This window comes from Phlebotomus papatasi, chromosome 1 (genome assembly GCF_024763615.1).
Source record: "Phlebotomus papatasi isolate M1 chromosome 1, Ppap_2.1, whole genome shotgun sequence".
Lineage (NCBI taxonomy): Eukaryota > Metazoa > Arthropoda > Insecta > Diptera > Psychodidae > Phlebotomus > Phlebotomus papatasi.
This window is the reverse complement of record NC_077222.1, coordinates 26,213,795-26,238,528: the sequence shown is the minus strand read 5'-3', so window position 1 is coordinate 26,238,528 and position 24,734 is coordinate 26,213,795. Positions and strand designations below refer to the sequence as shown.

General features: G+C 33.7%; 1 protein-coding gene across 1 annotated transcript in view; it reads left to right on the top strand.

The window, feature by feature from the left end:
• The first annotated feature begins 1,745 nt into the window (after window positions 1–1,745).
• Window positions 1,746–24,734, top strand: part of LOC129799814 (dynein axonemal heavy chain 10) — a 132,612-nt gene continuing 109,623 nt past the window's right edge. The window contains exons 1-6 of the mRNA XM_055844041.1: window positions 1,746–2,447; window positions 2,516–2,822; window positions 7,925–7,974; window positions 8,096–8,560; window positions 14,681–14,794; window positions 17,685–18,514. Coding sequence (XP_055700016.1) covers window positions 1,746–2,447; window positions 2,516–2,822; window positions 7,925–7,974; window positions 8,096–8,560; window positions 14,681–14,794; window positions 17,685–18,514 — 2,468 coding nt within the window. The remainder of the gene's footprint in view (window positions 2,448–2,515; window positions 2,823–7,924; window positions 7,975–8,095; window positions 8,561–14,680; window positions 14,795–17,684; window positions 18,515–24,734) is intronic.

Genomic DNA, 24,734 nt, shown 5'->3' with positions numbered 1-24,734 from the left:
TGGAAAGGTCTTGGAATTTCTTATAAAATAGAACCGGTTCTAACCGGTTATGAACTGGTCATGATCCGGTTCATAACCGATAACTAATTTTGATCTGAAAATCAATTCTATTACTTTTAAAGCAATTTTGGAAGATCTTTTGAATGATTTATGAATCGGTTCAAATGGGTTGAGAATCGGTAAATGGTAAATGATTCGAAAGTACTTTTGGGGTATAGCATCTAATACGAGCTTCAGACCTAAGACTTAGCCATCTGGCTTAACTCCTCTAATTCCTAATCAGGCACATTTTTTTAGAAAATTGTTGTTTAGGATTGGATTATAGGGGCAAATGATTCATTAGATTTTGAAAAATCAATAAAATTGCTTGTTATTTAAAGAAATTTGTCTCATCCTTCTTCACAGTAAATTTGTAAAGTAAATTAACAAATTCTCCCTATATTATCTAATTTCTATTTCAATTTGATGATTACTCATTTCGTACAAATTCATTTACAGTAAATAAATAAAGCTTTGTTTGTTTGTTTGATAACTTTTCGAATAGTATAATGCACTTAATACATTGGGATTTGTACTAGTTCTACATGTTTGAACAGTATGTGAACAAGGGGTGCTTTACTGGTATATAAATAATTACAAAATTTTGTGAATATCTTAGGTTTTTTGAGAATATCTTGTATTCAGCCAATACTTTACTAATATTCCTCTCGTTCAGTAATAACTTTCCCGATTAGAGAACTCTCTCCGGTTGAGGTTTTTTATGTACCGATTCGAAAGTATATCAGAGAGAACAAACCTAAAAACCCGTTGGAAATTCGAAAGTTTAAACCGACGAGCTCCACAAAATTGAGTAAGTTCATGAGAGGAACACTTATTTTAGTGAAATTGCAATTCAACGATCTGTCATCCTAAAATTCCACAAAAATCACTTTTTGCAAATAACCTTTACACAGTGTTGTTGATATTGTTGGCGATTGAAGTATCAAGAATACCGAAATTCGAAATGGAAGAATCAGAGCTTAAGCGGCTCTTCGAATAGGTTTGGCTTGGCTTTGGAGTGGTTTTGTCTCTTCGTAAGGTTATTATACTGAACGGACATTGTGAGCATTTTGAATATTTTGCGTATATTACGAATATTGTGAATATTAAGGATATTTTGTAAGAATATAGAAAATATTGCGAATATTCAATTTCAATTCAATTAAATTCCATTTGAATTTCATTTCATTTCAATTGAATATTTTGTGAATGTTTGCGAATATTTAGTAAGAACCCAAGAAAGAATTGCGAATATTTGGCGAACATAGCGAATATTTTTAATATTTTTTGCATTCTAAAAATATTTTGTGAATGCCACGAATATTGTAAATATTGAGAATACATTGTAAGATAACAGAAAATACTACGAATATTTTGCTATATTTTTCGAAAATTGCAAATATTGTAAATATTATATAATAAATATTTTCTAAGATTTTACACATTTTTATCAAAGATTCGACATAAATGAGTGCAAAAAACACTTATTTAACCTCGGTGAAATGCCCCTTGTGTTAAAAATTCACTGAAATTTGTGAACTTTAAATGAAACCAAGTACATTTACAATCCTGCTGAAAAGTTTGAAATCACTTTGATTAATTTCCTCTCGTGTTTTTGTCTGCAGACAATTAAAACGAGTGAAAATTTTCAACTCATCCATACACTCTTGCCGAATTTGATGCTTGCACTTCGTCATATCTGGACAATGTCTAGCTACTATGGTCAGGATAGCAATATGTTGGTGCTTCTGCAGAAGATATCCTTTGTCTTCACGGAGAAGATCAAGGAGATCATGACACTGAAGATGTTATTCTCAAATCCTGCAGTTTTTATCAATAATCGCGCCACTGAATCGGCCAATTTGCTGAACTCCTGGAAGAAGGCTTACATCGATACTAGGACATTCATTGAGGTGTCCAACATTAGTTCCCGCTGGGAGTTCGATAGGAGCCTTTTGTTCCAGGACGTTGATCATATTGCACATATAAGTCAGGACATTGCAGAGATATCTCGGATATTTATTGAATTTGAGAATATGTTCAATGCTCGTCTCAAATCAATTATTACAGACCCCGAGGAGGTGGACAATATCATGAAACGTGTATACAGCCTCATTGATTTGATTGTCCAAATTGACTATGATGTCTTTCGCAGTGGCAATCTCGAGAATTGGATGGCCACTCTGGATCTGTTTAGGAGGAAAATTCAGATGTGTGAGACTCAGGGAAAATTTGTGCTAGATAACTGTATCGATTCCCTGCGTTCTGCAGAATTTGGCCTGGAATTGATTGCAGACCTTCCCACTATCGAAACCCGAAATATTTTTATAGAACACATGCAGAGGAAGTACGAGAGTGTCCTAAAGAAATTTCTCAGTGAAATCACTTTGGTTGAAAATGAATTTGTGGTAATAGAAAGTTAGCAGTTTAGAAAAAGTGACCCAGTTTGAAGTTCGTGTATATTTTCAATTTGCAGAAAAATATATCCAGTCCACCACTCTTGAGGGAACAGCCTCACTGTGCAGGAACAATAATCTGGGAGAGATTGCTATATCAACATTTGCGGAAGTCCGTGGTGGCATTTCAGTTGATTGAGGCAGATCCAAAAGTGGCAAAGACATACTTAAGTCAGATTGCAATGACACAGTACTTTGAACTGACACAGAAAATGTTGAACTACGAAAAGCAATTCTTCAGCCAATTCGAACAGAAAGCCATTTACACCGTAAACAGAATTTTGCAAGGGAATATTCTGAAACTGGAGTTTATTGATTCTACTCACTGTAAGTTATTGCACAAAGTTTCCAGACATATTTTAACCCGATACTCTACAGAGGTTGCAATATAGCTTTTGAATTTCAAATTTAAATTGATTTTATATAACAAAGCGTTTTAAAAACAAAATTGATTCCTTTTTGAGAAGTAAAAAATTTATTGGGGTTTTCCCCTGACCGAAGCCTTATATAAATAGGGTCTGATGAAATGCACATTTCTGTGTAATGTATGCAATGCACCTGTTCGTCTTGGAAAATATCATAAAGTAATTTATTTCTCAGATAAAATTTCCATTTTTAACTGTTATAATCCCCCAAGTGTGTCTCGACTTAAATAGAAAAGCAAGTAGATTTATATAGTAGATATTTTATTTCGGACTTTGTTATTCATTTACCCATTTTCAACGACTTATCCCTATCGGGGTTACGGGCCTAGGATTCCCAGGTTAGCAGCCCATGCTTGTCGATCCTTTACCATTTCAGGAAGATGTTCGCGGTCGATTCTAAGGGGCTCCAAGGCAAGATCCTGAAATTGATTCAGCCACCTTGATCTAGGTCTGTCCGAGGTCGCCCACTTATGAATTTATGCTTAACTACAATCTTAAATTTTAATAATCACTGTTTGATAATGAGAGGATATGGCACTCTCATGAAATGATAAACGAACAAATTTAACTGGGAGGAGAACTAGAAGTTGCCTTACTTTGAATAATTAAGCAATGCTCCATTTACAGCTCAAAGAATTAAGGAAAAAAACTGTCTCGGTTAAAATTTTCGCCACATAAAACCTCTGTTTTCTGAGAAATATTTAATCCTGAAAAGCATAGATTTTCTAAAATATGTCTATTACACGGCTTTTTACTTGGTTTTTTAAAAAGAAATATTAAGCACAGGAAAATAGACAAAAATAAGCGATTGTGAAGTGAATAGTGGTTTTTATTTTGAAAGAAGTAAGTTCGAATGAAAATACCCTGTTTTAAATGTTCATATACGGCATATTCTACACAGATACCTTCTAAAGAAGGCTTTAAAAATTCCCTCCTGAGCTTTACCTTAATTCAAATTTGTTTATATTTTGGCGTAATTAATCTCTTCTACCAAGCATCACGATTGAAGTAATTTTTAAAATCTTGAATATTGCATAATATATTGTGACTGAATTTATTACAAGCAGGAAACTATTAAAAGGACAATAAAACTAAGAAATTTACTGAAATTAAGGAGAAAGTAAGCACAAAATCCTTCCGGTGTTGGAAGAATTTTGTTCAAACGACAGATATACCTTGTCTTCTCTTCCTTATAAAATTTTTCTGCTATATATTAAGTTTTTCTCTGTTCATAAAAAGTCGTGCGTTTGGGAAAAAATCAGGGATTAAGGATTTTTAGCACATTTATTTCTCAACTCACTTGGTATATAACACATGTAGGGGAGACTGGGGCAAAATTTGTCAAATCGAAAATTTCAATATTCACTATTTTCTAAAATAAAACAGACTGAGGCTTGAAATTTTTATCATAGATAACCTTCATGAACCTTCTTAAACTTACAAAGTTTCAAGAGATTCGACGAAGGATTTTGTAAAATAAAAATTAATGGAATTTTGAGCCCTATTTTTGGAATATTTGGCTTACAGAAAATATCACTACTGATTAGCTCAATTTAAGCACATTTCTCGTTAAGATAGAGAAAAATTATCTTCGACAAAGTTGTACAGTAATAAATTTCCTTTGATATTTTTTACGTTTGCGAGAGTAAATCGTCACAAATTATCCGAAGACTGACAAAATTTGCCCCAGCAATTTTGAGAATCTCCACAAAATCGACTTTTAGAAAATGATTCGAAAATCACATTTCTTTCGATAGTGGAAAATAGTCTTCTGCAATGTTGTAGAACAGTAAATTTCCTATAAGAATATGCTCATTATAAAACATTTAAGTTTTCTCAGAGCTCGTGAAAGAATTAAATATGCGTTTTGACAAGTTTTGCCCCAGTATCCCCTACCTCTTATCAAATATGTGAATGTTGTTTAAACCGAAATGCTCACTCTTATTTCAATTTATGTAGATAAAATATACTTTGAAACATTTTATTTTAGCCGAGACACCTTTGTATGAGATTGTAACAGACGGTAGTGAAATTTTCGCCCCACTCACAGCTGTAGTTTGATTCCACAGTAGTGTCTTGGATAAAATGTAAATGAATTCTATTTACACGAAGAGTCGTTGATACTCGAAGAATTTGAACTTAGTTTTGAATCTTCACACTAAATTTTGGCACATGATTGAGAAAATTAGCGACATATCAGGCTAAAAAGCTGTTAAAAAATTATTTAGTAGATATGAGAGGAATTATAATTGAACAAGAATATTGTATGCGTCATTGTTTTGAAAGTCGAACAGAAAGTATTTCGGCTACTACTCGGTCGAAACGAAAAGTAAAAATGTCTTTGGTTTTCGAAATCAATTTTTGAATTTTTTAAGTCCAGCTGTGAATGCAGTACCGTAGATGAGGGTGACCTTGCCCCCTCCTGTTCATAAGCGTTTTTTTTTAATTTCTGGCACTTAAGGATGGTCGGTCTTTATCGATCTTATCTACTATGTCTGATCGGTGAGGACCATTCTTACAAAGAAGAATTAAAGATAAAATTTTCGAACAGTGGTAGGGCAGTCACTGGCTGATTTCAAAATCATCAGCATCTGCAGCACTTGTTTAAAAAACGAATCAGCTAGTAGTAAGAACTTAGTAGTAGTGAACAGCAGCAAAGAAGGTTTACATTTCGAAATTGAGTTATTTGAACAGACCCCTAATATGGACACATTTACAACTTACGCAACTTACCGTAGTGTTACAATGAAAACAATGATCAGACTACAGTGCCATTAGTTTCCCACTAAGCAGCCTCTCGGCTTAGGTCGTAAGTTTTCCTAGAGCATTACGATTACAAAAAAATAGTAGGGGAAGTGGGGGACCTTTGAAAGTGGGTCATATTTGAAATTGCTATTTTTCTACTGTTTAAGTGGAACTGAGCCATATCATAATGTAATTTAGCTTCTCTTCTGTTTGTGCATCTAAATTATATCACGATAAGGCTCAATTTTAATTAAAAATAGGTGAAAAATCCGAATTTCAAAGGTACCCCACTTTCAAAAATGCTCCACTTCCCCTATTTCACTTTCGTAAAAAGTATAAAAGCGACAGTTTTCAATAAAAATATTTTGCTTTTATATTATTTTTTGACTTTTGTGACTTATGCCCAGCGCATAATAATTTATTTTTTATTTCATTTGAAGGAATAAGATCATGCTATTTTCTAGAGTCTTGATGTTGATATTAATATTATAATTTTGTTTTTAATTTAAAACTTCCTTCAGGTTGAAAGTATTAAAGAATCTAATTTTGTTTATTTAAATTTGACATTCCAATTGTTTTTTTTTTTTTTTGTGAAACTTTCTTCGGTTTTTAAATCGAAGGATTCCATCTTAGCACGGTGAGTGTGTAGTTTTCAAAATTAATTTGATATCCTCTATAGTATTTGTTATGTTTTCTTTATTAGTTTAAAAGGATTAAAATCAGAAGTTTGCGTTTATTTTGAGACTCTGCATCCGAAACTTTTTCGTATAGAAAGAAATATTTGGTAATGCTAATTTTTACTTATGCATTCTACCAATTTACTCATGCTTCTGGAACAAAAGAAAATTATCTTAAGAAAATTTTAGGTAGAGAAGTTATATTTAACAAAGCTATGTGATTTTGCCTTAAAGTCCGAATCACATTAATCGTCAAATCCTTATCTTTAGCGTTTATCTCAAAATTAACAAAATTACTTCAAAATTACCGATCGAATATTCTGATATAGTAATATACATATTTACAAAAAAAGCAGAAGACAAAATAGTAATACTCGTAGTTTGTGTCTTACCTAAACTGAATTACTTTGCCGAAGTTTTTAAAATACGGGTGCAATGGCTCACATTTATTGAAAAACATAGGAAAAATTTGGTCATTATGAAGCTTGGGACCGTGAAAATCTTGTGTACTTTCCCTTACTGTAATAAAGTATATTGCTAGATGTTTATAGGAATGTTTGATTTTCAGGAATGAGAATAGACTTTAAGCCTACCCCTGAACCCGGTGTAATACGATTTTCATTCTCGAAGTTTAACCCAGTTATCGAATGTCTCAAAATCCATAAAAATCAAGCAATAGTTTTTTTTTTAATTAAATAGACTATCTGTCCTTTAGGAAGTGGGGTCTTATCCTAATTTAATCTATTTCCATAATTATTTTGTAGAGCTATTACATTACGTTAAAGCCCAGTTTCTTTAAAAATATGCAAGAAAATCGTGTATCAATGTAGCTTCAAAGCTCAAAGTAGCCCTACCTACCTCTATATAATCCCGAGTCGTAATTTTCCCAAACACTTGCTGAATTAGAAGATTAAGCCCTGTTTAAACCTTTTGTCTGAAGACCGTTTAAGGGTTTGACGATCAGTGTGATACAGCCTTAAAACGTCTGTCTCGAAAATTTTCCTCAAATATGCATTATTTTGTTTTAATTTCAGCCTTTGATGAATATCTGAATTCTTATCATAAAAGCTGGTGAATTTAAAGATGAGAAGAACAAAAACAAACCTACATCCTTGAAGCCTTGTACGTACATCCTTGCAAAGTTTTATTCGCTCTTTTGATTGAGCGCGGAACATTGGTAGGAAGTTTTTGCAATCCTGGAGGCATTTGAAAAATTGACTGTCTTACTTTTGTTGTTAATATCTTTCAAAAATTTTCTTAAGCTACATCCTGCTACCTCTTTAGGTTGAATATGATACAGGAATATCTGGGGTAACTTTGCAAATGGAACGTGAAAGTATTGCAGACTCTGGGTGAAATTATTTCAATTCGAATGCACTGAGAATGATAAACAGGATATTCGTATAGCGAACGATTTTACATCTCGATGTGAAATTTGAAATTCACAGAAATTCCATATTCACTTTAGAACGTGATATTGAATTTTATGTGAAATTAGATGTTGGTTTTTTGATTGCAGTAAGATGTGATTAGTCTCAAAATTGTGATTCTTAAGACAATAAATTTCCTTTTATCATTGCAGTCGCTCAGAGATCAATCAATAAGTTCGACGAGAGGCAGACATTCACTTTGGTAAGTTCTTTAGCACAATTTCCAATTTAATGGCGTTTTTTCTCCAACTTTCCAAGTGCAATTTAATAAAAGTGTCTCTTTCATTTTCCCATTGGTATTTTTGAACTGTGTGCACGTAAAGAAAAAACGTCGTGTGATTAATACAAAGTCAAAGGCAATCAGAAAGTTCATCTCAACAGCAAACACACTGAAATGGCTCTTTTGTCGTCCTGAAGCATCAAATTTGGATTTAGTGAAAGCCAATGAATACATTAAGGGGGCGTATAAAGATGTAAAGTGCCATTCGCAAGTAAAAGAGGCAAAATTTCTAATAACAGCAACGAATCAAGTGAAAATTCCAACTTGGACTGAAGTAATTGGGAATGAAATTCTCGTAAAATTTAATGTGAAATTCACAGTGAATTTTTCACATGACATTTTCAACGTTATTGCCGAGGGCCATCAATTTGAATATTTGGACTATAAAATGAAGCCCGTAATACGGATGGCAATTATGAGAAAAGACACCCTCTATCTCGATCTGATTGCTGTTCGTGGTATTATTAGGAGGTACAATGAAATCATCGAAAAGCTCTCGATAGCTGAGGTAAGATATCCCAGACAAACTTATTTTTCTCCTCAAATTCCTTTCAATAATCTCCCCAAAATATTTTTGCTATTTTCCCACCATTTCATTTCTCAATTCATCTCTCAAAGATTTTTTTTCTGTATGCCACGGGGAAGTTTTCCATGGGAAAGGAGAGATTTTAAAGTTTCCACTTTCGCAAAACATTCAGAATAATTTGTTGAAAAGAGTACGGAAAAATTGTTGACAGAGTTGTAACAAAAGAAATTTTAATTAAAATCTCCCGGTGGAATGCATTTTTCAATCAAAACCTACTGAAATATAGAAATTATTGAAAACTGTTTTCACAGTTGTTAGTTGACTTTTTTTTTAAATGCATGTGAATAACTACCCAATGGGCAAATAATTACTCCGACTCAAAAATGACTAGGTTTTGTTGTACAAGAAATGGTCAAAAAATTACTCCTAATTGGAATATCAAAAACTAGTCGTATTCGCGTCAAATACATTACTCAAAATTGAGTTAGTAATACATTAGTTATTTTACGGGCTTAAAATTTACTCAAACATGAAGTAATAAAAGCGACTCCAAGGGACGGTCCTTTTCCGTACGAAAGAATGACGCGCCAAAAACAGTGCACTTGCCGTCCTGCTCTACCACATATGTACAAAATCGACGTACGTACTCTCAATAACAAAAGTCAAATGCACTCCACAATTTTGTACTATACTATCACCTTAGATACCGTTTTCTCATTAATTCTTCACTTATTTTATTGTTTTTTGCTACTTTTTATGGAATTTTGGTCAATTTTTTCCAATTTCACTACTCACATTTGCGAATCTTTTTCTCATTCGACTATTGCTGAATGAGCTGCCCGACATGTCGAAAATATTCCAGCTGGATGGCAACAACACACAAAAATCTTTTAAAATTTTCACTAAATAGGACTTTTAGACACAAGATTCTTATCACACAATACTCCTGAGACAGGAGCAAACACCTGAATAACGAAATTTAATTTTCCATAAAAATTGTCCGGGTATTTATCAACCAAAACACTGCCTAATTTTTGCTTAATTTTTGTCGGCACTGCCTTTTTTTAAATCACAACACATTTCTCTACTGGAGGAGCTTTTCCTCCTGATGTTACACTATAATATTATTGAGAAAACACGCGAAATTGCCAACTACTTTGCGAATTCACAGCACTGAATAATTCTATTTGCCATTTGACAAGTGAAATTTCCCCTCAGACATACCCAGCGAGGGGAAGATTATTTATAGGGACACTGGAAGTCACTGGAAGAGCCCATTTTGGCGCGTCATATTTTAGTCGTGGGCGAGTAATCTCAGAGTTATTACGACGCCAAGTGACTTTCATAATAACCGTCATATTATTCCCCACTTTCCGTCATTCGACGCTCTGACGACCGTCACAGGACCCATTTTTGGATCCAAAATACATACATCCAACAGTAATCTTCCTCAAAATTGCCGTTTGGGTAGGGAATGAATAAAAACAAAATTGCACGAAAAGTAATTTAAAAAAATGGCAAAGTGAAATTTAAAATATAATTGAATTTTTGGGTTTAAGGCAAAATCACATTGACCGTAATATTCTTGTCGTTCGTTGCAGAGTTAGATGGGGTTCATTAGAAACTCACTATTTCGAGAAAATTTCCATTTTGAATTTTTCTTTCTACTTCAATTAAACAAGAGCGTATAAGACCATGGAGAAGTGTTCTTCGTAGGGCTTGTACATTTCTTCGTGGTCCTGTTTTTCTGAGGAAATCTCAAAATTAAAATTCAGATTCTGTTCACAACAATAATCCCATTGTACCCAATACCTCAGACTCAGTCCAAAAGTTCTCCTAGGTTTTGGTTTCTTTATAAGTATGCAAATGCTGGTCCTCCATGTCACGATTCATTGATCATAAGAAATGCTGATCAAAGGGAACAATATCTGGTGAATTTGTTGAGTGGAATAAGGCATCGCACTTGAGCGGTTCCAAGTAGTCTTTAACAGATTTACAATATGTATAAGAATTACAATGCTGCAAAATTACTTTGTTGTATCTCTTTACTCACATTGCGGAGATTTCTCCTTCAAATATGCTGAAATTCATCAATTGCCCTTGGTTGACAGTTGATTTGATACCCACAGAAATGGTTTCAAAAAGACCCAGAAAAGTGTTTTTTTTTTTAAATTTTAAATTTGAGTGTAAATTCAACACCAAGAATTTAAGTTCAAATAGTTTTTCAACACGAGGCAAGTGTTGAAAATGTGCAATAAAAACATTGTAGGGAATATACTTCAAAATAACCCTTGTAATTATTCCATCGGCATTTGTTAAATTTACATGATACTCTGAAAGCAATAGGCTTGCAAAAATCTTGTAAAATAAGATGGTTTTTATGGAGAAGTAACAAGATATTTGGCTGTACCTGTAGCCATAGGGATTTTTGTAAGATCCCTGTTATCCACTAAGATTATGGCAAAAGATTCTTATAACAGTCTCTTAAATTTGGGTTAGAATGATAAAAAATAAAAAATATAACTTTGACAAAATTTTTGGAAGATATAGGAAGTGCAAAAATTTAAGTGAATCCGATTTCAACAAGATATCTTGTTGAGAATAATGAAGATTTCACAAAACACTTGGTGACAGTGGGGAACTGAACATCTTGTTAGTTTTCTATGTGATGTAACAAGATTTTGCAAGATTTTTACAAGCGTTTTTTAATAGCATAGGCGGTGTTGTGAACTACAACGTTAGCTTCTTTTATCTCTCTGATATTACAGACAGACAGACTGATCTACAAAAATCTCCATTTTGAATTTTTGAAGGACAAATTTTAATTACCCCAAAGGGCTTCTTGTTTTCATCAGATTTGATTAAAATTGATTTTTTAGAAAGGTCTTAAAATCAGTGATGGATCGGTTAAATATCTGTAAATGATTATTTTTCTCGTATATACAATTTTTATTGTTCATATGTAGTGACTCATGCCAGCACATTCTAGAATGATCATTACTTTACTAATTTTTGATTTTGAAATACTCTTGTGATTAGTGAATTAATTTAATCGATAGTAGTCCAGTAAGCACTAAAGGATCATGAAAAAAATAATACAAGGAGAGCTCTATCTCGTGAGTTTGAGCATTCTGCAAAGCTGGGATGTTTTGATATCGCTTTTTTTTAGTTCCGGTGTTATCCGCTACGAAGTCTAAACTGTGTGTCTAAACGGTCTAAACAGTCTCACGGAAATCACTTACAATTTTAGCATAGTAAATATCAAAGTTTTCTTAATATTTCAGTGGAATGACACAGTTTTAGGAGTTTTAGCCCTAATGATCGCGTTAAACGATTATGAAGTGTATTTCCTGATGCAAATAAATTTAGATAGCGTCATCTAACGACTAGCGCTTGAAAATTCCTATTAAAACCGAGTTTCACTTAAAAAAAAACATGAAAAGTTGATGCTCGTTATATATATAAAGATATACCTAGAGGCAATCACAAGCTGAAACATGCGTATCCGCTTAGTACGAAATATAATGCCCTGAACACACTTAAGACTTAAGCTGAGAAACGGTTTAGTTATTGGGAAACTCATGGGAATTTAGTCAAATCATTATTTTGATTATAATTACATCAAGTCACATCTCGGCTTAAGTCGTAAGTGTATCTAGGGCATTAGGTTATGCCTGAATTAGGATATTTTTTAGAGTTTAAAATTACAGTGAGACCTCGATAGAGTCGACTAATTATTTCCAGGCCTGTTGACTCCATTGGATTCGGTGACTCTATCGCAGTCCGAAAAAAATCAATTAAAATGTGAAATTTTGATATAAATGGGTATTATTTTATGTTTGTACTAGATAATTGATAAATTTAACACGATAGTAGAATATTTTATTTAATTAATCCATAAATTCTACACCATCTGGCCCAAAAAATTTGTATATTTAGGCAAAAGTTGGGGATTAAGGAATGATTTTACAGAATATTTTTATTATTAGTAAGTATCTTAAGTAAAAATTAATATCCATGTGATAATATTGAGGTCCGTTCACGATGTTAAGATAAGGAAATGGTGTCTTAAAGATTCCTTTTTCCAATTTTTTTAGAAGACCTCCGGTAGATATTTAATTGTTGAAAATTCTGATGCAATTAACGTTATTAATTAGAATTAATTTTAAATTTTTATTGTATTGTTATTCTTTTCGTTATGACATAACTATGGCTCTAAACCTCACCAAAAGAGCAATAAAACCAATTTTCCTCATTTTCTTCTTGTTCTGAAAAATGGGCGCTAAATGGTTAGAGATATCTACTTGGAGTTTTCAGATGACCCCTAATAAGTCAACCTGTGGATTATTATTATGACCCTCATTTTCTCCCTACATCTCCCCTTCACCGGCAAAATGTCTTTTTTGTGCTTACAGGAAAACACATCATAAGGGATCATATGGCTTAATTAAGAAATCTTAAGACAAGAGAGAGAAAAGACAAAGAACTTTTAATTGGTCAAAGCGCTTAAAATCACGAAAAGAAAATTATTTTGTCGAAAATTGATTACACGGTTAATATACGAATTTTATCATAATATTGTTCTTCTTGTGTTGAAAACGTTACATTGATACACCAAAACACTGATTTTAATTTCGAAAAAGTCATACATCATTATTAGTTCAATAATAATGGAAAAGTTGGCTCTATCGGAGTCAATTTGGGTCCAAGTTGACTCTATCGGATTCCGTAGAGTAAAAATATAGCTGTTGACTCTATCGAGGTTCCACTGTACTTAAAAGGGCTCAGTTGGATTTAGTGATGAGAATTTTTCTCTAGCTATGAATCTTTCTACAATGCTTTAAAATCTGATTCTTATCTTTTAGGTGAGACTCAGTTATGTGATTATTAGCTATAAATCACGAATTTTACTAAATCCTGAACTAAGGTTATAGTATATGGATTATGTGGGGAACTCAATGGGTCAAAAAGTAGAGCAATCGCTCATTGATGCAAATGCCCCGGGTTCGAATCCCCTTTAGGTCACCAGGAATTTTTCTGGCGTTAAAGGTGTTCGGAGTTCGGATTGCATCCAGCGAGTTTCAGTGCACTTGATTCCACGGAGCATGGGACTGATAATCCCATCCTTGTATAAGAAAAAATAATAATGGATGTTCCGAACTACCTTGCAGGAAGGCCTAAGTTCGTCTGGAACGTTGTGCCGTTGTTATATGGACGTTGCTATATGGATTATGTAGTTTGTGAAAATAATTTTTATTTATTGGTAAATATGTTTAATCCTCAATTGTGGTAGTTTTTTGTTTCACATTTATCAATAAAGTGTCAAATAAGAGAAAATAATAGTTTATTGGTTATTCATAGGTTTATATTTTTATATAACCGCAATATATAAAATGGTAATATTTATTTACAGAAGTGAGTAGAATAAGTGGTTTTGCGTATAAAAGCTTTTCGCAAAGCTTTTCAAATAGATGATCGATTATTTTTATTTCATAGTTCTTTCTAACAGTTTAACGTGTTATTGCTACTAAAAGAATGAATAATTCATTGAAATTCAATTCTAATATATACCGTATTTGTTTAACATTTCAAATATTAGTGTTTCATTTCCGGGTTAAAAGTTCTACAATGGATGATATTTTTCTCGGGAGGATTGATAAAAAAAAGTGGTACTGAAAGAAATGTTCTACAAACAAAGTGGATATATTCATCTTCAGGCACAACTCATAAAAGTTTCACATAGCTTTATGAAATACTTTGTCAGTACAATTGCATCTAAAATATGTCATACAAAAATCTTTTTATCTATCAGACATAGGGTGAAGTAATAATGTCACCATTGAGTACTCTTGAGAATATCTCGATTTTCCTTTTTATCCGTGATAGAAGAAGAAAAACGAAAAAACCCTCCCAATCAAATCAGCATGAATATCTTTTGCAAAAATTCTCAAAAGAAGAGCTTTTGAGGGGAGAGGGAGGGGGTTGGATGGAGTGCGCGATACTTTATTAGTAGTTCATGTTGGCATATGAGAGATGATGCAAGAAATGAGAGTTGAATTGAATGATAAAGTGATGTATTAAAATTTCCATTTTACTTCACAGATATTTTTCCTGAAGGATCTTCTACATGAAATAGAATCAATTATTCAAGCTGGACTTGGCAGATATACGTGGCAGGCATTTAATATTACCACTTATTGCGCCCGATGTAAAATGGTGAGAAAATTAAGTGAAGTAAGAAAAAACTAAGCGAAAAGATCGTATGGGGTTAAGAAAAATTCATAGGAAGATTTTTTTCCCTTGAAAAAAATATTGAGGGAGAGGACTTAAAGGTTAATTTCAAAGTGGAAGTTTATATTGAAATTACATAACCTCAAAAGAAGTATTTAAGAAGCCATAAGAAGCACACTTTATTACGCTACATGAACTCTTTAAAATGTTGTAGATTAATATAGTTTAAACAACTAAATTCACTTTTCCGTGAAACCGCAAATTATATAATTTTCAACACGGGTGAAAATGCCAAGTTTCATACAGATATATGCAGCAGCTGAATGTGCAGTATTTTGATTAAACTGATGAGTAAAAATCAAATTTTGATTAACAAAATAGCATTAGGGGAAGGTGGGGCTACTTTGAGCTGTGGGTCTACATTGATATACGATTTTTTGACATATTTCTAAAGGAAGCAGGACCTTATAATTATTTTATTTTGATCCACAATTGTTTTGTCTATCTAAATTGCATTATGTTAATTCCCAATTTTCTTTAGAAATATGCGGAAAAAATTGTATATCCTTGCGTATATCAATGTAGCTCCACCTCCCCTATATTTTGATTTTATTATGTCTCCGAGTTTCACGACCTTTAGATAAGGAAAATTTCATGTAATCAAAATTCACATTCCCTGTTTCTTAAACGTTTTACGTATGTCTAGCCTATTCTTTTACACTCGAAATTGCGTAAACTAAACTGAATTTGTTTTACCGTATAAGAAAAGAAGAGAAAAAGGAACAATATGTAGCCCGAAAGAGTGCGATAGAAATATGGAAAACAAATGAGAAAAAAGGGGATCTAAATTTTGATTTGATGAAATATTCCTGTTTTGAAAGGTGTGCCGGGCCATTACTAATCGAAATCGATTTTCCTATACTTATCGAAATTCGATATTTTTATTTCAGACAATTTCCGAGAAAATCAATTTGTGAATAAGAAATTTTGGAGCTATTCTTTAAATTTTCAACTCTACTTTGCTTAACCTATTATTTACTCAAACATTTATTTAAAAAATACATTCACATTGAATAATTAAGCGTATAATTTAACAGAAAAAATACCTATTTTATCTAATTTAAATAACATAATCATTGCACTGAATTACTTGATTCCAGAAATTTATTTTACCGACAAAGGTTACCGTCAAAGACTATTCTACCGTCAAAGATTTTCTACAAATAAAAATTTAAAAAGTAGCCTCAATTTTCTACAGTGAAAAAATAATTATAGATAAATTTTTAGTTCATTAAGAGTTGAAATTGTTTTAGCCTTATACTGACCTCAAAGACCTTTGAAATACTCCCATAGATATTCGAATTGGTTCAGCGATAAACTCTCTAGATTCGTTTTAAATATCTGCATATTTTCGTGTATCGATAAAATACAGTTTTTGGAAATTATCCGGGGGCTAACTCAATATGAGTTAAATATCCTGAAAGGGATGAAATTATATGTGTAGAATAATTTCGCAAGGTACAGAAAATTTTCCTTTGCCTCCAGCAAGCGTGGGTGCAATCGTGGAAGCCGCTATGACACCATTAAGAATTCGGAATTTTGGCTTTCGGGATTTTGGCACATTCGGGATTTTGGCTTTCGGGATTTTGACCGGGACCCATCGATGGTGTATTTTTAAGCTAGTATTAAGTGTCACTTATTTACAGAAAAAAAGGTCAGATTCATTAAAGGAATATGGGAAAATATTAAGTGTTCGAATACAGAGTGTGTTCGAAGCCTTCTATAATACAAATATCGAAGCTTGGCTCCCTGTCATTCAAAAGAACGATTTCTAGGCAACCTCATAAATGTTAGACATCAAAAAAAAAATTTCCTTGATGTTCATTATTTATTGTGAAAAAAAAGTTTAAAAAGAAGAAATATGTGTTTCATAACTATATGTGTCCCATTCATTTATTGTAACTTATGGAAAATAACGTATAAAATAGTCCATTATTTAAATATAAATAAAGCTAATGAGGTTCTTTCATACGCAGTTGTTGCAACTAGTGGGTAAAACTATTTATTACGGTATTGTATGGCGTCCCTGTTTTAATCAAGCAATGAAAAACTAATTTAAAATTGTGTGTCACGGTTTTACACCTTCATAAAAATCAATTGTTGAGGTTAGTGTATCCCATCAGAGTGACAAGGTTAAATGAACTTGATTTTAATGTCACTGTTTTGTTCATTTAGTTGTTATATATTGCTTAATTTGACCCACTGCCAAGTTCATTGTTAATAAATTAATTAACCCTTAAATTTTGGTCAGGTCATGTGAAGAGGGTTTGGAAAATTTTATAATGAAATAATCTCGTAGTCCATACAAACATTTCGGATGAATTACTATGAAAAAAAAAATCTTTCAATATCGAATTTTTCGAAGTCAAGGTTTAATCGCTTTGGAGAGCCCTATTTCTCAACCGATTTGCTTAAATTTATGGAGTTTTTGGAAAGGTATTGAAATTTTGAATCCGACTCCGGTAGTGAATCGGTAAAATACCATATTTTTTTATGTAGAGTCCAAATTGTTATATTTTAATGATTTAATATGAGATATAAATTCTGAAAAATCCATAAAATACGATAACCATGACACTTAAATAAAATATGTACATATCATATTTGATACTAAATGTTAAAATCAATACTTTTATAAACTTTAAGTTTTTGACAGCGTAATGAGCTATTCTCATATTAGAACTATCTTTTTTTTTGATAATTCCTTATTCCATATTATTGTATTTCCACGAATATTCATATTAACAGTTGAAATACTTCCATGCGACTTATTGCAGTATTTTATTTTTTTTCTTTTAAACTATTTTCTCCAAAGCTCCTGAAACATTTGTCAGCCGTTGTACTGCAAATCCACTATATTGCCAATGATGTAAAAGAACGAGTGTCGCGTATTGAAAATTTCTCCTTGATGATTCTGGGAAATGAGATATTTGGACGTGGTGAGGCAGGGCATGAAATGCGAAAAAGCTCATTACGGAAGTTCAGCAAGGAGTTCACCACTCGTAAATCTTCAAAACGTGACTCACGTGTAACGATTGTGGGGCAAAATTCAATTTTGCCCTGTCACGAGTACTTTCGTGAACTCAATAATCGACGCAATGAAAAAATGAATATACTCCAGCGTCAATATGAATCAATTGGGCCACAGTTGATAAAACTAGAATCCTTGGTACTTGGAACATATACAGGTGACTCAGAGAAGATGTGTGAATACTATGAACACTGGCAGTGTGAAATATTTCGTGCTCTTGTGAAATTCACCCAGAATAATCTCAATCAATTTGTGACGGTGCTCGGTGATGAGCCAATTTTTCAAGTAGATGCTACACTATCAATAACGGAAATTATTTTGCGACCAACCGCTAAGGAGATTTACAACATTGTCCTGCACTCGGCAAATGATTTTCTCAATCGCACCAAGACATTTACAAGATGGATGCAGGGTAGTTGCATCCCATGCTCATCTTCGGTTAAAGTAGAGCACAACACTGCAGGTGGAAATTGTCTCGATGCACCTCCAGATGCACCACCCAGTGTTTCCTTCTTCGAGGACATCATACAGAATCCGGCCATTGGAAACTCAATCAGGCAGATTGAAAATATTATTGCACAATCAATTGCAGACATCAAGAAGTACTTAACACGGTAAGGCAGACACTTTCATCTTACCTAAGAGGCATTTATTCGTTTAAAAAAAACTTAGAGCCTGTATATAACAGGGGATAAGCCTAGAGATATCTTGGTGTTAAATTGACGGAAATTACTTTACCATGATTTCGAATTCAATTACGTTAAGATATTTATCGATTAATTCCAAGATTTGTACAAGAACTTATTTAGGAAGAATTCTTTTGAGTCCTCCAAATAGAATTTTCTGTGAAACTGTGTATATCCCATAATTGGTGGCAGCCAAAATCCCGAGAGCCAAAATCCCGAAAGCCAAAATTCCGAACGCCAAAATCCCGAACGCCAAAATCCCGGAAAGGCCAAAATCCCGAAAGCCAAAATCCCGAATGTTCAAAATCCTGAAAGGGATAAAATTATATAGGGGAAAATGTTTAGAATAATTTTCTAAGACACAGTAGATATCCCTTTGCCTCCAGAAAGCGCGTGTGCAATCGTGGGAGTAACTATGACACTTTCAAGAATTCGGGATTTTGGTTTTCGGGATTTCGGCGCATTCGAAATTTTGGCGTTCGGGATTTTGGCGTTCGGGATTTTGGCTTTCGAGATTTTGGCTTTCGGGATTTTGACCGGGACCCACCATAATACGTACTCAAGCAATTCATTGATATTAAGCGGTGCCAATTTCTCCTAAGCGCGTTCCTAGTGTTAGGGCTCAAATAGACTCAGGCTGATCCTTGAGAATATTTAGCCTGTAAAATATGGTAGTAAAAATTTATCCTAAATAGTCATACATTGAGGTCTTAAAATAATCAATTAGAGGTCTCTTGGATAAATTTCTTTTACCTAGTCCTTTAATGCCAAATTTAACTGGCTAAATATTCTCGAGGATCAGTCTGAGTCTATTTAGGCCCTTATGCCGGCTTCAGACTGGAGGTTTAGCCTAGTTCCCGAAGGTTTCAAAAATCTAAATAACAAGCAATTTTATTTATTTTTCAAAATCTAATGAATCGTTTGCCCTTATAATCCAATCATAAACAACAATTTTTTAGAAAATCCTGCCTGATTAGGAATTAGGGGAGTTAAGCCAGGTGGTTAAGTCTTAGGTCTGAAGCCGGTCTTAGGGCATAAATAGACTCAGGCTGATCCTCGAGAATACTTAGCCTATAAAATTTGGCAGTAAAGGATTAGATAAAGGAAATTTATGCTAAGGACTTCTAATCGATTATCCTGAGCCCTCAGTGTATGAAAATTTGGGATAAATCTTTACTGTCAAATTTTACAGGCTAAATATTCTCGAGGATCAGCGTGAGTCTATTTGGGCCCTTAGGCCGTAGGTCACTATCGTAGGGATAATTAGTATTGAGAATTAGTCCATGTTGGATCATTTTAAGGTGTAGAGTGTTAGGAGGAATGCTGAGGGTTCTCTGGAGAAACCTCTGACGACCACGGGATTCATCTATGCGACTGACTTCAGGGCTCCGTCCTTACAGATTTGCAAACGGATCTAACAATTGTTATTTGCCCCGTACAACAAAGTTGGGTGTGTATGTAGAGTGAGAGATAGAGGTTTGGAATGTTGTCGAATCCCCACCCCCTTCCTCGTAAGTCGACCTGGAGAACCAATAAGATATATATTGGATGAGATCATATATTCTGTCACTAGAAGAAGTTGAAAGTTTGGAGTGGTATATCTCAGCTCCTGATGAACATAATTCGATGAGTGAACTATTGTTGAAAAGCTTGGTTCATAAGCTTTTAGAATCTGGTATACTTAATCTGCTATGGAAAAACCATGGTCATCCAGAACCATTTATGTCGAGGAAGACACATTTTGCAACGTCTTTTTTGGCCATCTACTTCTGGGACCAGGAGTGACCCACTTTTCTCGCACATGGACTGTTTGTTGGAGGAACTCAAAAGGCACAATTTGTGGAAGAAACTTTTTTTTGGACATCTTACTTTTTTTTATTCATCCACTTTTGCAAGAATTTTAACATTTTACACGCATAGAAAAAAATGACAGAAATCCTTCTATCTCATTTTCTGGACAAACTAATGAAGATATCGACTTGGAATGTTCTAAGTACTCCCCCATAAGTTGATCCAAGGAATCCAAATATCACATCAGTTTCAACCCCACGTCTATCTTTCCCCTCCAGAAACCACTCTTTTAGGATTTCTGTAATTTTTTCCTTGCGTTTAACACTTCAAAATTCTTGCAAAAGTCGATGAATAAAAAAAAGTAAGATGTCCAAAAAAAAAAGTTTCTACCACAAATTGTACCATTTGAGTTCCTCTAACAAATAGTCATTGTGCGAGAAAAGTGGGTCACTCCTGGTCCCAGAAGTAGATGGCCAAAAAAGACGTTGCAAAAAGTGTTTTCTTCAACATAAATGGTTCTGGATGACCATGGTTTATCCATAGCAGATTAAGTATACCAGATTCTAAAAGCTAATGAACCGAGCTTTCCAACAATAGTTCACTCATCCAATTATGTTCATCAGGGGCTGAGATATACCACTCCAAACTTTCAACCTCTTCTAGTGACAGAATATATGATCTCATCTAATATAAGATAACTCCTTTTACAGAAGTATGTATTTAAAATATCCTATAATGAAGTATAATTTATTGGCAAAGAGATATCTTTAAAGATTAATACCTCTGATTTTGAAAAGAAATGAAGGAATATTCCAAGGTTATTGGCAAGTTTGAACAAAATGCATACTTGGATAAGTTCCCAAATATCATACAGAAGTGTATTTATGCAACCCAATTTCAAGATATTCTTAAAAACGTGCTTCTAGAAGAGAAGAAGAGGGTTGTGAGGGAGGAAGTAAGGAAAATGTTAATTTTTTTTAAATATTCTATGTACTCCCCATAAAATATCGATTATTGGGACATCGAGAATAGAATGATTAGAATCACCATTGATGCGTTCATTTGTACGTGTATTATTCCATTTTCCACTCATCAATTTTCTCCCATCAAGAGGACTTAGTGTCTTTCCTCTTATGATGGGTAGTTTATTTGTATACGTTGAGTGAGGTGTTAGGACTGTCTCGGAGGAGACCCCTAAGAAGAGTAGAGGATGTTTGATTATTGTCGGAGAACTCTAGCTACAATAGGCTGTGAGGGAACGACTGGCTCTGTTAAAGGAACTTTCTAAGTCAATCCCATAAGAGTAAGACACCAAGAGCTACTGCTAAAAGGAAACGATTCCTCCGCACCGTAGGAGGCATCTATTCTTTCAGGGGGATTCGACGGATCTTCGGAATTTTCACCTGAGAGAGATATCTCGACGTTTAATCAAGACGGGTAGTTCCACCCTAAATGAAAGCCATGGAAAGCTTTAGCTGATTGTGACAGTTGTGTACAGTTTCGTATTAATGAAATCCCGCGTAGTTTTCAACGTGCATCGCAGTCTTAGCGTTGGTGACCAACCCCCAGAGCAAATTTATCTCCAGAAATCTACTTTTTCTTTTTATTTAAGAGAGTTACAAACTGTACTTTACTAAAGTCAATCCTTATTAAAATTAGTCTACATAGAGCCCTTATGTTTTTGTAATAATCTATGAATTCTTTGAGGACTCGTCCTCTGAAGTCTGATATCTAATTAAAAAAATCGCAGTGTTCGGTTCTACCTCGTGTTCGGTGATGCCCCAGTTTCCCTTATGTCTCTTTGCATTTCTGCTAAAATTTCCTTACGGATATTTAATAAGTTTCTCACAGTAAATTTAGGGAATTTAGTCCCTTAAACACAACCGAAATGGTTGGGTATGCACCTCCCCCAACTAAATGGTAAAATTTCACGATTGAACGCGCGCTACTCTGACCCCGTAATTTGCCATTCAACTTAATTAGAAAGTCCTTCCACTCTCTCTCTGAGATGTTGAATGAGAAATTCATGAATGATTGACATGCGGTTAGATGTCGGAAGAAGGTTGTTTACAGCAAAATTGAATACTTCAGCGGGAGATTGCAAAATGAATGTTTAACAGAAAACTAAATTCTCTCAAGCATCCTAGAGAGGTTTTCTCCCAAGAGGCCTTTGAGCATACAAAAGCCATTTCAAAGCCATTAAATGCAAGAAAACTAATTGAAAAAAATATATATAAAATATTGCAAATAGAAAAATTAAAATAACGGAAGATTTCCTGAAACCTCAATATCTGAGGTGAAACGAAATAAACCCAAAATGATTGATTTTATTTGCATGTTAAATATCAAAGTTTCGTCACTGTGCACTTTGAACTCAAGCTGGGAACTAACGTTGAACTTCCCCACAGTCTCTCTACTCCAAGAGTTATAGACATATAGTCACAAGAGATTTTCCCAAAGAACAGTACATGTTCTTAGGAAAATTACATGTTTTCATCTTAAAACGGAAAGCAAGTTGAGTATAGCAAGAGTGAAGAAAATTCAGTTTCTTGGTTACAAGGTTCTCCCCCATCCCTAATAGAATAATCTGAATACATATATCATTCTTTTACCCTATGTTGAACATTTAGAAAATCATAATGAGAAATTGTCACAACATTAGAGATTATTAGGGCATTGTTACTATGCAAATTGTATGCACAGACTTGCATGTTATGCTACATTTTTCTCCATTCATGTTCCATGTCTGTGCTTTGTGCATCCCAAAATTGAATAATACGTCTCGTCGACTCAGTAAGAAACTTTAGATTCATCTCATTACCATGTACTTGCTGCATGGGATTATTTGAGTGCTTCCTAGAACGAGGTAAATCACTCCAATTTTCATGTTCTGCGGTTTCATCAAATCTCTCATACAATTTTCGCAACACTGAGCCATATTATCAAATTTCTCGATTCGCTTTTGCATCAAAGTCATCCTTTTAAAAATTATTAATATTCAAAGTTGAAGATACATGTATCATATTTATGTATTTAGAACTTTGTTGAAAACTGCTTTTCACCTAAAAAGTATAATTTTGACATTGAGTTCTTTGTATATTCTTTTGTTTTTGTTGCATTAGGGTAAAGTGGTATATGTTGGACAAGGGTACAAGTTTGACAGGGTTTTTATTCTTGATAAATTTAGTACTTCATTTTTATTTGTATATTTTTAATGCTTTGGTTTTATAATTTAGTTCGTTGTGCTTAAAAACAAATTTTGTGCTGTATTTATCAAGAAAAAAACCATGTCCAACTTGTACCGGCGAATTGTCCAATTTGTAACACTGTCCAACTTGTGTCACTTTACCCTATACCTTCACCGTGGATAAGGGGCAGGGGAAACTGGAGTACCCCGAGTAGGCGGGATACTAGGTATACTTGTCCACTGAAGAATTAATTGTCACAGTCCAAAAAGTTTAGAAATAAAAATCAGTTTTTAGTGCTACATCATGTTCGGTGGTGCCCCACTTTCCCCTAATCATCAGTAGTACACCTTTTTAGATTAAATCAATAATGAACTAATTATTTTTTATGAACTATACCCAGTAATAAAATCAACAGTTAAATTAATCAGCTCAACAAAAAATCATGAAAAAGCTGTGTGGAATTGCACCGCATTCTCTACACTTAAATGTAGTTGATAAAAGTAATAGTAAAAATGAAAGAACAATTGAAGTCATAAAAGTTCAAAAATTTGATTTATAGAAACTTAGATTGATCTACACAGGGTCAGTTCTGAACACTATAATTTTTCATTTGTTATTCCCGAACGCCAATTTTGAGGAAGATTACTGCTAGATGTATGTATTCTGGATTCCAAAAACGAGTCCTGTGACGGTCGTCAGAGAGTCGAATGACGGAAAGTGGGGAATAATATGACGGTTGTTATGAAAGTTACTTGACGTCGTAATAACTCTGAGATTACTTGCCCACGACTAAAATATGACGCGCCAAAATGTGCTCTTCCAATGACTTCGAGTGTCCCTATAAAAAATCTTCCCCTCGCTGGGTATGTCTGAGGGAAAATTTCACTTGTCAAATGGCAAATAGAACTATTCAGTGCTGTGAATTCACAAAGTTGAGTAATTTCACGTATTTTCTCAATAATATTATAGTGTACATTAAGGTGGAAAAGTTCCTCCGGTAGAGAAATGTGTTGTGATTTAGAAAAAGACAGTGCTTTTGCTTGATAAATACCGGGACAATTTTTTTGGAAAATTAAATTTTGTTATTCAGCTGTTTGCTCCTGTCTCAGGAGTATTGTGTGATAAAAATCTTGTGTCTGAAAGACCTATTTAGTGAAAATTTTAAAAGA